Genomic DNA, 14,159 nt, shown 5'->3' on the forward strand with positions numbered 1-14,159 from the left:
ACTCTCCTTTTCTATTTTGCTTCAGTAAACTGTGATCAACCTCTTTAATTACTAACGTGTATTAAATAATTTTGATGATGTAGTTTAGTTTGAGATCTGACCCTTTTCTAGTGAGTAAACAACAGTTCTGGACTTTGGCTGGCAGGCATCCAAAGGAATGTTTTCTGAGCCTTTTCTATTTTCTGCCTGACTGGCCCAAACTATTCCACCATCTAGCTTATCCTGTTTAATCAATCACTCTCTAAACATTTATTAAACGCCTACTATGTGCCAGTTACTACTAGGCTAATCTCTGATAGTGAAAGACTGATGGAGAAGCTGAAGAAACCGACAAAAACAACTCTGAGCACAAGCGCAGATTCACCAGCAGGCCCCGCCTTTTCCCTCCACCCAGGTCTCTACCACGACGCCTCCATACGCGCCACCGCCCCTTGGGGCGGGGCTAAAGCGCATGCGTCCCAGTAGTTTTCCGGAACATTCCTGACGCCCGCGCCATTCTGCGTGTCGGAATCCGTCTCGGTCGGTTGCTGTTGTTTGGAGCTCCGTCCGCTCCGGAGGCTAGTTTTGCCACGTCGTAAACTCGTTTCCTTGGCCGAAGCGGTAAGCTAATTCTTTTTTAGGGATCCTGTAACCCCTCCTTTCTCTTCACTTTAATCCTTTGGCCACTATGAGCTTTTCTCTTTAAGAGTAGTGATTTCTCTGACCAACCCTTCCCCGGGAGCCTCGGATTGTGGTCGCTGCCATCGCGGCGCCCTAGCTGGTGTGTTGTCATCGCCCCCAGGGCGAGGGATTTCGTGGGAGGAAAGAAAAGGCCCAACTCCCGTTTTCCGGAGTGGACTTCCTTTTGGGCCGAAGCCTGCGGCCGCGGGCGCCATATTGTCTTCTCCGGGTTTCGTTCGGCCTCGTCAAAATGGCGGAGTGGGGGGAGGGGAGCGTTGTTGACTCGGGAACCGCCCGCGGCAGCCCTAGCGCTGTGGGGGAGGGGAGAAGGACCTCACAATTAACCGCCACTGCGGGGACTTCTCTGCCCCTGAACGGAGTAGCTCTCTCTGGGTCTTTGGCCTTTTCCTTTCTCAAGTGTACGGTCGTTTCTGTAGTCAGAGCTTACAAAGGAAATAGAAAATAAAGTCGATGCACTTAAATTAAGTTCCCCTGACGAAATAATATCTGTCAGCCAATATCTTAAGATCACGGAGCCTTTGGTGGACAAAAGTGCTGCTAGTCTGTTGGTTAAAATGAGCAAGGAAGGAAAGCTAAACTAGGAGCCGTGGCGAAAATGCAGCCATTAAAGCTTAAACCCTGCCAGCCCAGCCACCATCTCCCTTTTTTTTTTTTGAACGTCCTCGGCTTCTGGCTGTTAGGTTCTATCTGATATAATCGTTACGGTTTTCTGAAGAGGGTGAGAATGTTGAGCAGAGTAGCCGACGGTTGACAACTTTATCCTTTTTTACCTTCTGTTCGGTCTGTTGATTCCCTTCGAAAACCATCTTAATGATTTATAAAAGGATCTTGGTACTGACAACGGTTCTTTGGGCTGGGCAAGTTGTTTAACACAAGACGGCTGGATAAAATCACATAGGCCATAATTTTTAAACAAAATATAAGAGCAGTCCCCAAAATTCCCCTTTTCAGACGGCAATTCGTTTTTTGGAAGAGAAATTATTCATCTTAAGACAAAGAAACCTGCGGGATAGTGTTGCTAGTGAAATGTATTTTAAAAGTTGAACTGTACAGTTTTCTCTATTTTTATTCATTACGATGCCAAAAAGATTGCTTACAAGGGAATTGGGCATCAAATAATTGGTAATATCAAACCCCGTGTACTTTGAAAAATAACCAGAAAAAAATAAATTTTCAATTAAAATGGTTTGCAAGTATGAGCACTTTGGGGGGGGGGGGCAGCTGGATTGAAAGTCAGGCTTGGAGATGGGAGGTCCTAAATTCAAATTTGGCCTTAGACACATCCAGCTTGAGTGTCCCTGGATAGGGTACTTAACCACCGTTGCATAGTCCTTACCACTATAGTCTTCGAAAGCATATGCAATATTGGTTCTAAGACGAAAGTTAAGAGTTTTTTTTTAAAGCACTTTTTTATTAGTCAGAAAATTGAGAAATTAATTTGTACACAGTTTTGAGGAATGTCTTTTATGTGTAATTATTTTTATAAATGAGTAGTTATATATTAGGGATGTCAACATGGAACTCTAGAAATCCCCAGTTTATTTAGTTTGACAGTATAAACCCCAGGTTTTGACTTTGTCACCGGTTAGTTTTCCCCCGGAGGGAAGCTCCCACGTGGCCTGACAATAAACATCCACTTCAGCTTTGGAGCAGTAGGTAGTGTGTCTTGTCTCGCAAGCTGAAGGTCCGGAGTTCCATCCTGGAAAGGGGAGGGGTGTGATATACTGGGAAAGGCTTCTGGAGACAAAAGAGCTACTTGATTGGGTCTACCTCTCACCTGAAGTGGATGTCTATTGTCTGGTGAAGTGGAACCTTCCCTCAGGGGGAAAACTCCTGTGACAAGGTCAAAACCTGGAGTTTATACTTTCAAACTAAATAAACTGGGAATTTCTAGAGTTCCGTGTTGACAGGGAGGTGTAGAAGACAATTCGAACTTCTTGTAGATGTGCTTTTTACTTGTGTGGATGAAAGACTTTTCTCCTTTTTTGCCACACTTGGATCTTATCAGCCCCCATTACCTTGTCAATGCCACTTGATTCACAAATAAGCCCTACCTCTGCTAACCTTCAGTCTGTCCTTTCCCCAACTACCTTTCAGACATCTTGAATTGGATGACTAGTAAACATCTTAAACTCATTATATATCCACTCCTTCAGACCATCCCATATTACAGTAGTAATATGTCCAGTCCCTCATGCTCAAAATCTGGGTGTTATCTATTCCCCAATGTCTCTTGAACACCCTCTTATATCGATAACCAATTGTTACCAAACCTAGTCGATTAAAATTTGCAACATCTCAAATAGACACCCTTCTCCTGACTGCCATCATTCTAATACAGGCTCTTATGTCATACCTGGACTATTGAAATAGCTTCCTGTTAGGTCTGCCTACCTCTCCACACATCCATTCTCCATTAAAATGCAGGTCCTTGGGGGGCAGCTGGGTGGCTCAGTGGATTGAGATGGGAGGTCCTAGGTTCAAATGTGGTCTCGGACACTTTCTAGAGGTGTGACCTTGGGCAAGTCACTTAACCCCCATTGCCCAGCCCTTACTGCTGTTCTTCCTTAGAACCATTACACACTGTTGATTCTAAGACCCAAAGGTTAGGGTTTAAAATTAAAAAAAAAAAATAATAATGTGCAGGTCCTATGGCTGTTACCACTTCTCCCCCTGGATAAACTCCAGTGACTTTTTGCCTCAAACCAAATACAGAATGTTCGGTGGGAAACTAAAGCCCTTCATGATCTATCCTACCTCCCCACCTTTCTAATCTTACACCTTATTCCTCCTGGCTGTCAAACAAGGTTCCATCTCTGTTCTGGGATTGCCCTCTCCTCCACCTGATTACCAACCTCTGTGGTGTCTTTAAAATCCCAGCTTCTACAGAAATCTTCCTCAACCTTCCAGTGCTTTCCTTTCTGTTGATTATTTCCTATTCTTCTTGTTAGCTTGCTGTATATTTGTTTGCATGTTGTCTCCCTCATTAGATTAAGAAGTCTTGGAGGACAAAGACTCTTCTTTTTGTGTCCTCAGTGCTTAACATAGTTCCTTGGCACATAGTTGGCACTAAAGTGTTTATTATATGCTGGGCATATTGCTAAGACTTAGTATATAAAGAAAAAGTAGTAGATCCTTGTTATGAGAATTTTAGTGTTTGTGGATATGAGACAATCACATTCTGGTTATGTATGTTAATTTTATGCTTTATAATTTATGGACTTTGAGACTAGTGTATTTTGGAAATGGGGAAGTTTTTAGTGTACATCATAGTCTATTTAGACATACTTTAGGGCTTAATTAAATTTTGTCTTCCCAATGCTTACCATATAGTACTCTGCTTAGTCACCCAATTTAATTAAAGCAACATCTGCTTTTGAACAATACTCATAAAAGGTTTCCTACTAATTCAAGGATTTGTGATTTTTAAAAATAACGATCTTGATATATACTTGCTATGTCTAACTTTTCAGACTTCTGATGGCATGATGATGTCCTGGATTTAACATCCTTTCAATCCCAGTCCTTTGCCAATCTCCACTTAATCTCTATAACATGTCTCTTATTTGTACCCTTCTCTCACACACACCAATCACTTCAACTTGGTGATCTTCCAGCTCTCATTGTTCCATACTCCCAGTCTTCCCACATAGATAGCAAGCAATTAACACATCTGACCATATCCCCAGTTAAAAAATCTAAAAGTGATTCCTTATTGCTTCTAGGATATAAAGGTCTCCGTTTGACATTTCCACATTCTGGGATTCAACTACCTTTCCAGTCTTAAAAAATAACTATGTAAAACTATTTGTCATATGAAGTATAACTTATGGGGAAACTTTTTTTAAATAGATGCGACATTCAAAGAGAACAAATTGCTCTGATTGGTTTGAAAAGGAAAGTTGGGATCGAAGAAAATGGAGTAGCAGTATCAGTGGTCATAAGCGAAGGAAGAGATCACATAGCAGTTCACGGGAGAACAAACGCTGCAAACATAATCACTCGAAAATTTATGAACGGTAAGGAAGTAATATACAGCTGAATTAGATGAATGCTTTTTTTAAATTGAAGTTTTTGTAATTTATAACCCTCAAGAGCACATTTTCTCTGCCAAGTACACTGATCTTATTGGTTGAAAGGAATCTGCATAATAGAGTTTGGGAGTGAGGAATGACTTACTTTTAAGGACATCTTGAAATTTTCAGAGTAGTACAAAATTTGTGACTAAATTTTCTGTAATCTCTTTCTAGCCATTATTTGGAAGCCAGGTGTATAAATGAGAGAGATTATCGTAATCGACGCTACATCGATGAATATAGAAATGACTACTGTCAAGGATATGAAAGCGGCTATCACTATAGAGAACAGGAAAGTGGTTATTATAATCACAGTAGCAAGTCTTCTGGTAGAAGTGGAAGAAGTCATTATAAAAGAAAACACAAGAGTCACCGCAGTACTGCACACCGTCGTTCACATGCGGTATGAGCAATTTTTCACTATTTTGGAAATAACTTCTCTTCTAAGCAGGAAAACTTGGATTCATGTTTGACAGTTTGGGACAGTTATGTTATAGATGAAGCAGTTTGAATTTTTAACCTGCTTAAATTTTTTTTTTTAATGGCCTTGGATGAGAGATTCCTGAAATGCATATTGGTAGTTTAGTTTTTTATAGTTGGCATTTGTTTAGCAGATTTCTTGAAGATAGTTATTAGTGACTGTCCTTCAGATTAACATCAGACATAACAGGCAGGCAGCTAATTTAGTTTATACAGCTAATTTAAAGATTATAAAACTCCAAATAGTTTTATGACATCTTCAGGAAATTCATTTGCTCAAAATTACTAGTTTATCATTTCATTGTAAATATAGGTTAAAAAATTTTAAGTTTATGCATAGCTATGTTTATATATACACACATAGTTATCAGATTGAAGAAACAAATGCTGACTGCAGTTTGAAGATCAGATATGCATGTTGTCTGTCTTGTTTAGCAGGGCATGCTGTCTAATCTTATTTTTTCTGGTATTTGAAGCTGTTTTGATATTTAACTTATTGAACAGCTGACATGTTTAACCTAAAAACACTGCAAATTACATCAGCATATTGTATGCTTTTTTATAGTTCCCTCAGGAATTATTGCTACTTTTTATTTGTTTTAATTGTTAAACATTCTTTAAAACTAACTAGGAAATCTTAGTTTGGCCAGAAAGGCTATTTATGTCAGACAAGCAAATCAATGTCCTGGAATTTTACAACATTGATTTTTAAGGACACTAGAGACTTAAATTACGTGTCAGTACATCAATTAATTTTTTTTTAAAGGAAAAAAGATTGTATTATGTTTTGTTGCCTTGCCACTTTTAAGTATCTTATCTGAAAATCTGTTCCTTGCCATGTTTTTCTCCTGTTAACATAAACTATGTGCCCTGTGAATTTCTGGGGACTGAATTTGAAATTGCTCCTGCCAACCGTTTGTGGCCTGGCGTGTATCTGAATGCCTGAATATCTCCCCGCTGAATGAATTTCGTATTCTGCCCTGAATTCACTCGGGTTTATTGATTGGCTGGACGATCTTGGTGCGGCCCACTTGACGTTTCCAGAAGAGTCACCGAAGGAAAAGATCCAGGAGTGTAGAGGATGATGAGGAGGGTCACCTGATCTGTCAGAGTGGAGACGTACTAAGTGCAAGATGTATAGAATATTTTTCAACACTTATTAACTTTTCAGATAGCATAATCTGTTTAGACTAAGATGTCAGGGATTTGAAAGTCTTTTCTTTCTCCTTTTTTTCCTTTTGTATTCTTTTGGTGGGGGGACTGTTTTTGCTTTCCTTAGAAAATTAAATGCTTGCTATTCAGCACTTCCAAGATAGTAATGTTAGTTAATTTCAGAATGCCAAAAGATAGTTAAAAACTAATTGTTTTGATGAGTTGTCCAATAAAATAAATGTCTAGTGATAAGTAGTATTTAGGGCAATCTGCATTAATAGCATTTATCACTCATGAATAACAATAAGTGAAATGCTACCATTTCTTGTATGAGTAAGATTTATTTCTCTTTTTTAGATGAAATTGTTGATACTTTAGGAGAAGGGGCTTTTGGAAAAGTTGTGGAATGCATCGATCATAAAGCGTAAGTGGTCTTCCCCCCTCTTCTTTAATTAAATAAATGTAGGATTATTTCCCTATATTTATATTCTTTTTTTTTTTTTAAACCCTTACTTTCTGTCTTGGAGTCAATACTGTTACCTTCTGTCTTGGAGTCAATACTGTGTATTGGCTCCAAGGCAGAAGAGTGGTAAGGGCTAGGCAATGGGGATCAAGTGACTTGCCCAGGGTCACACAGCTGGGATATATTTATATTCTTAATGGAGAACAGAACTCGGACTTTTATATAATACTTTAGAATAGAGTAACAGGTACATCTTTTTTTTTAATACATGGCTTCCTACTGTTGACAAGCCATAGCTTGATTTGTGAGGATTTAAGGTCTTTCTTTTGGATGTTTTATAAAGATAATTTCGGTTTGTAGAGCTTATAAAATTTACAGACTGTCCCCACAACAACCCCTGGGTAGGATTAGGAGTGGTAAATGCCAATCATTCAACAGATGAAAGTAATGCTTTTTTTACCATGGTTACACTAAAGTCAATGACCATTTTTACTCTTCAATAAAACAAGTGCTACTTTGATAAATACATTCAGTATCTAGATTTAAATAGGCCATTTAAATAGAACTATTCCAGGTAAAGGAGGGGGAAATAGGAAATTGAAATTACTGCAACTTTTTTAAGTTTAAAGGAGGTATTAAGATCTATTACAACAAAGATGAATTGTATCACATACAAATTATAATTTAATAGAACTTACATAACTACCTTCTTTGGTTTTATAGATAGGCTTCATTGTATTAGATGTAAACTAACTACCTCGTTAGTTTTTTGTGTTAAAAAACCATTCTTCCCAGTGGTTCTACAAACTGGCCATTAGTATTTTGTTAGTGTGGAAGAAACTACCATTTGAACAACAGCTAGTGCTAGAAATAGTTTTTATATGTAGGTTAAAACTGCTTTGCATTGCTATTTTTTCTGAGGCCTTCTATAAGCAGGGCAAGTTTGCAGGGCAAGTTTAATCAGATATGTTAACATAGAAATTTGTGTGTACTTTCCATCTTATCTCCCACTCATCTAAATATGAATGATTGAAACCAAAGCAATAGAAATGTGGTAACAATTAGCCTTTTTACCAAGATATAGAATACAGACTTTAGTTCTAACAGTAGTGCTCTGTAATAAAAATATATTAGGTAGAATTTTACCTGTAGTAAAGTAAAATCTCATAAAATAGCATACTTAAGATCATAATAAATATTTGTTTAGAGTGTGGCTAAAAATCTTAACATGAATGTTATAAGTTTCTAGTGTATCTTTTTCATATACATATACACACACATATATATTAGTCACAAATTTGGACCCAGGACCTATCTCTAGTCCTGTTTCTCTTACCCATTTGAGCCACCTAGCTACCTGGAAGTAGAGGTTTTAAGACTTAATATTATTTAATTTTTTCTTCCACTTCCACCATATTTTTCTATTACAACTGTGACTTATAAGTTATATTTCTGTACAAGATAAAAGCCACCTTTGTTCTAAGTCTGAATTAAAACTCCTAGTTCTGCCTTTATTTTTCCTTTTCCCCAGCTCCTCTGGAAAGATAGTGAAACCAAGAAAGACAAATCATATATTGTATTTTTAGCCACTCCTTTTAAGTTTAATTTATTTATGATAGCCTTCTCAATTGAGACATTACATTCTGCTATCGAATAGAAGTGGTCTATTACCCCTTGTTTGTTTTTTATGGTTCACTTGGAATAGTCTTAAGGAATCATTATTTTCTTGGTCAGTGATGAGGAAAAAAACATGTGTCCTTATATTTACTTAGGGTTTCCTATTGCATTTATTAGTAGCAGATGGTTAAAGAACGCATGCCCTACCCCTGAATCCCTAGATAACAAATAGTAATCTGTCTAGGACAAATAATAGACCAATTTAGAGTCTTCTTGAAAGTTCTTAGATTTCATAGCTTGTAACAATTTGGACAAAGACTGGAAAAGAAAATGATATTGGCATATTCATTAAAAATAGTTCCTATCACTTTAGGACTTGAGTATTACTTGGAAAAACAAAAATTTGCTTAAAATTAACCTGGATGATAAGTACAGTGTTTGTATTACTGTGCTAGGATATGGAGCACACATGATTTCATGCTTCTTTCTCTTAAGCTTATACTCGTGGACAGGTATACACACTAAATGGTATGGTATTGAATGGAAGTTCAGTAATAGTTAAGAGAAGGAAGAAATGTGGGCTTGGGGGCATCAGATGAAGTAGAAACAAACAAGTGTCATTTTAAAAAGTAGAAGAGAAAACAAATATTCTAAATAGAGTAATAGAATGAAGAGTGATTGGGACAGCAGAGCTTGTCCTGAATAGAAGGTAAGGAAGAGGGGAGGGTGTGTGTTTGTGGCAGAAAATAAGATTTGCTGGGTAGTATGGACCTTAATTACAGGGAATTTCATGGGCTCTTTAGTGGGGTAATGCTGGTGGTCTCCTATTAAGTAAGGGAATATACATGAGAAAGGACTTTTATCTGGTAAAAAAAAAAAAGATATCCAGGGTTGACTAAAAAATGGGGATTTTAAGTCTAAAATTATATCCCAGGAGTAAGTAAAGGACTACTATATTTGAGGGTGGCAGTTGCGGGACTAGGAACTAGGAATGTGGCAGGTTTCCAAGGAAGCATGGTTGTTGGACTAGTCAGTAGAGGGAAGTTGGTATTGAAAGGGAATTTACAAAATTTGTCATAATGGGAAAGTTTCAAGTATAGATGGGATTATGTAAATTAGTCAAGTGAGGAAATAATCCTTAAGAAAACCGTTTAAGAGTAATCCATATAAAAGCAGTAAGGGTGAATGCCAAATTTAAGATGGGTAATGTGCCTGCCTCAGCTTGTGGTTGGAAAAATAATAATATAATACTAATATTTATATGGCAGTTGTGTGACAGACCCTGTGCCAAGTGCTTTATAAAATCTCATTTTGTCCTCAAAACTGGGTAGTTGATATTATCCTTTATAGATGAGAAAACTGAGGCAGAGGTTAAATGATTTGCCTTGGGTCATAGATAAGGGAGTTCAATCCCAGTGCTTTATTCTCTGAGCCACCAGCTGCCATAGTGTTTGAAGCACGTTAGGGTTTGTTAAAGCAGAATGATTATAACTTGCTGGTGGTCATGTAACTACCAAGTATCAGAAATAGGATTAGAATCCAGTTCATTCCTGACTTCTAGTTCAGTAAGGATGGAGGCTCTTTAGAGAAGTTAGCTTTTTAAAAGAATTATAACCTCTTTATGACTAGAGGTAAGAATGAGAAATAAGTTGGAATTGGAAGAGTAATATTGGTTTGGTGATCTGTCAGGTCATCTACTGAAGGGGGAAGGTAGGGAGAAAGTTGAAGTACAAGAGAATTAAACAATTAAATGGTAATCCAGAGATTCTTAATGATAAGGAAATGGTCCTAATAAAATTTTGAATTGAAATTGGACAAGACATTCATGATATGAGTAAGAAGGTACTGTAAAGAAATGACACTATAGATGAACTTGCCTAAGTAAGATATTGAAGGGGCTAATAAGGCAGTGACAGTGGTTATTAACCATGGAGTCTAGGACAGGGAAGTGTAAATGAGAAAAGGGCTAATAAATTATGGGGCATAAAGATAATTGGACTTAAACAAGAGAATTTGGGGGGGTTGTCATAGTTTGTACTCCAGAGATTATATGAGAGGTGGTTTTGCTTTAGGGAATATGCTGAGCCCCTTTATAGAGACAGTATGCTACGGAAATATAAAGAGGAAACAGTGTAAATTGATGAATATTAAGTTATAATTTAAGGTTTTCTCTTCTACATAGTAAACTTTAAAATAATCATTGTTACCGAAATATTTGGAATTCAGTTCACCTGGAATTTTTGAAACTTTTCTAGGGGAGGTAAACGTGTAGCAGTAAAAATAGTGAAAAATGTGGATAGATATTCTGAAGCAGCTCATTCGGAAATACAAGTTTTGGAACACATAAATTCAACAGATCCTAACAGCACATTGTAAGTATACAATTTGAATTTGAGAACATTTGGTTTACAAATAATGAAAACTACTGACCTCTTTGTAATGAATGTATTTTTAATCTATTTTAGTCGCTGTGTTCAGATGTTGGAATGGTTTGAGCATCTTGGTCACGTTTGTATTGTATTTGAACTTCTGGGTCTTAGCACTTATGACTTCATTAAAGAAAACAGCTTTTTGCCATTTGGAATGGATCACATCAGGAAAATGGCATATCAGATATGCAAATCTGTAAATTGTAAGTGCTTGGACTATTATCTGCTTATATGTGTTTATTGAAATTTGCAAAAAAGAAAACTTGGCAACAACTTTACTTTTTTTATTTTCAGTTTTGCACAGTAATAAATTAACTCATACTGACCTGAAGCCTGAAAATATTTTATTTGTTCAGTCAGACTACACAGAAGAGTATAATCCCAAAATGGTAAGTCCCCATTTGTATGTGAATATGCCAGAATAAATATTTTTGTCATTCTACTCTTGTATATTTGATGTACATTTAATTTTTTTTTCAGAGACGTGATGAGCGTACAGTAAAAAATCCAGATATTAAAGTTGTAGACTTTGGAAGTGCAACATATGATGATGAACATCATAGTACCTTGGTTTCTACAAGACATTACAGAGCACCTGAAGTTATTTTAGGTTAGTCTTCAGTTACATGTTTCTGAGGTGTTTTTATTTTCATTCTTACAATTAAGAGTAAGAAATTAAGATTGTTCATTTGAAAAATTTTAAATCTCATTCTTTTTCTCATTTGAATATTCCCTTGTTTCTCATTAGTGAGTCAAACAGCTTTTTTTTTTCCTTTGCAGCTCTAGGATGGGCTCAACCGTGTGATGTTTGGAGTATAGGGTGCATTCTCATTGAGTACTATCTGGGATTCACAATATTTCCTGTAAGTAACTTAAGCTTCCTGACACAATTTAAGTTTTTGGATGAGGAAGTAAGGGTTCCTTATAAGTTTCTAAGACGTTAACTTAAAGAGCCGTAGAGCAGAATGAAGCAAATCTATATATACAGTTAAATATTTAGTGGTGTTGTTTTTTTTGTTGTTGTTGTTTTGTTTTTGTTTGGGGGGGGCAATGGGGGGTCAAGTGACTTGCCCAGGGTCACACAGCTGGGAAGTGTCTGAGGCCAGATTTGAACCTAGGACCTCCCATCTCTAGGCCTGGCTCTCAATCCACTGAGTTACCCAGCTGCCCCCAAAATACTTAGTTTTTAAAGCTAAATATTTTTTGTATACTAACCTGTTATCTCCTATAAAAGTTTAATGGGGTGATCTTGACTGATAATATATTATATATTAATACATGTCTATGGAAAGTGTTGGGGATGGCTGTGACTATACTATTTATTTTCTTAATAGACAATAGTGATATGAGCCTTGGCCATTATATTAGTATTCTTAATCTTTTGTGGGGGGGTACTTCTTATAAGTTTCTCATGTCAAATCCAATATTTTTGATAATTTCAGACACATGACAGTAAGGAACATTTGGCAATGATGGAAAGGATTTTAGGACCTTTACCCAAACATATGATTCAGAAAACCAGGTATGTGTAATATTGACCCACATTTTATATGGTACTTGACTTTTGACCATATGGTTCTTTGTTCCAGGTAACCCTTTGAGGAAAGTATTATCTTCATCTTACCAAAAAGAATATTGAGGTTGAGCCAGGTTTTCTGGCTCCCATTCAGACATTCTTGTGCCTTTGTAAATATTCTATCATTCTTAGGACTTAATTAAGGGGGTACTTGTGTTGCTTGGATTGAGAGCCAGGCTTAGAGATAGATGTGAGGTCTTGGATTCAAATCTGGCCTCCTTAACTTTATAGCCATGTGACCATGGGCAAGCCACTTAATCCCCATTGCCTTACTGTTGTTCTGCTTTGGAACCAATCCATAGTACTGATTCTAAAATAAAAGATGAAGGATTAGGCAGCTAGGTATTAGGTATAATATAGGATTTGGAATTCAGGAGACCTGGAGTCATAATTTACTTGCCAAGGTCCTGGGATAACACCATCTACCTACCTCCCAGGGTGGTTGAAATTGCTAGCTATATAATTAGAAATAAAATATTTTGTGTTTATTCAGAGAAAATGTTAATTCAAAGTCTGTTTAATACAACTTTTAGTAGATGCTATTTGACATCAGTTTGATTATATATAAAAAACCTATTTCCATATTACTAATATTTGCAATAGAGTGGCCATTTAAAGTCAGCATCCCCAATCATATCCCCAGTGAACCATGTGATTGATCATATGTTTTTCTTCTATGTTTCTATTCTCTCAGTTCTTTCTCTGGCTGTGGATAGGGTTCTTCATAAGTCCCTCAGAATTGTCCTGGGTCGTTGCTGCTAGTAGAAAAGTCCATTACATTTGATTGTTATGCCTAATCTTTTAAGACTTCTCTTCCACAATAATTTTTATGGCTTATTACATCTCTTGAAAGATGTTCTGTATGGTGTTCTCATATTTGGTTGAAGGTTAATTCAGGTTCTGCTTTATTTTAGGGTACAAAAATATTTCCGTCATTATCAGTTAGATTGGGATGAACACAGTTCTGCTGGTAGATATGTTTCACGGCGTTGCAAGCCTCTAAAGGTAAGAGAATAGGAAAAGAGGTATTAAATGTTGCCCTTCCATATTTAAGATGATGGTGTTAATGATAACCTTCTGTAAGTAAAGCAAACTAAAAATTATTTGCAAAACATAATTTCTTGATTTGGTTTCAGGAATTTATGCATTCTCAAGATGCTGACCATGAGCTTCTCTTTGACCTCATCCAGAAAATGTTAGAGTATGATCCATCCAAAAGAATTACTCTCACAGAAGCCTTGAAACATCCTTTCTTTTTCTCTCTGAAGAAAGAAAATATATGACCTGTGTTCAATCACTATTTGTACAGCTCTCCAAAGGAGATTATATAGACTGTGTCAGTCGAAACAATTTTTAAGTATTAAATTATTTTGTACAGTTAGCTTTGTAAAATTCTTAATTTTTGTATCACTGCCATGTTTATTTTGTTTGAACAGTTTGGTTTATTGCTAAGTATCTAAATAAATTTATGAAAATATTTTAAATTGTTTGCCGCGATGGTTTTCTAAACACAGCAACTTAACTTACATTTCATCTTTGTAGTTAAGGCCATTTTTGTTTTGGAAAGTTGATTTTCAGAAATTTGTCATTCTCTTTTGCCTCCTCTCCCCCCAACCAAAACACTACAATACTTTAATATTCTAAGTCAAACCCAGTTAATAAGGGTTAGTGTGCTAACATTTTCC

General features: G+C 36.6%; 1 protein-coding gene across 2 annotated transcripts; it reads left to right on the top strand.

Moving 5' to 3' along the window:
- The first annotated feature begins 441 nt into the window (after positions 1 to 441).
- Positions 442 to 13,958, top strand: CLK1 (CDC like kinase 1). Of its 2 annotated transcripts, XM_001370298.5 has the most exons (13): positions 442 to 600; positions 4,534 to 4,700; positions 4,932 to 5,160; positions 6,282 to 6,372; positions 6,747 to 6,813; positions 10,725 to 10,841; positions 10,935 to 11,101; positions 11,193 to 11,287; positions 11,379 to 11,508; positions 11,679 to 11,761; positions 12,341 to 12,420; positions 13,389 to 13,479; positions 13,611 to 13,958. In XM_001370298.5, exons 2-13 carry the CDS (start codon positions 4,534 to 4,536, stop codon positions 13,755 to 13,757), a joined length of 1,464 nt encoding a protein of 487 aa, XP_001370335.1. In that variant the 5' UTR covers positions 442 to 600; the 3' UTR covers positions 13,758 to 13,958. The 2 variants fall into 2 exon arrangements, with proteins under 2 accessions (XP_001370335.1, XP_016280537.1); XM_016425051.2 differs by lacking the exons at positions 442 to 600; positions 4,534 to 4,700; positions 6,282 to 6,372 and having other exon boundaries at positions 5,022 to 5,160.
- Positions 13,959 to 14,159: the final 201 nt, after the last annotated feature.

The sequence above is a fragment of the Monodelphis domestica genome, chromosome 8 (assembly GCF_027887165.1).
Source record: "Monodelphis domestica isolate mMonDom1 chromosome 8, mMonDom1.pri, whole genome shotgun sequence".
In the NCBI taxonomy this organism is placed as follows: domain Eukaryota; kingdom Metazoa; phylum Chordata; class Mammalia; order Didelphimorphia; family Didelphidae; genus Monodelphis; species Monodelphis domestica.

What these genes read in the sequence shown, in the direction of transcription:
- CLK1 (XM_001370298.5), top strand. Translation starts at nt 4,534, where the DNA reads ATGCGACATTCAAAGAGAACAAATTGCTCTGATTGGTTTGAAAAGGAA. An exon ending in CACTCGAAAATTTATGAACG is followed by an intron (nt 4,701 to 4,931) that starts GTAAGGAAGTAA and finishes ATCTCTTTCTAG; the next exon opens with CCATTATTTGGAAGCCAGGT. An exon ending in AAGAGTATAATCCCAAAATG is followed by an intron (nt 11,288 to 11,378) that starts GTAAGTCCCCAT and finishes TTTTTTTTTCAG; the next exon opens with AGACGTGATGAGCGTACAGT.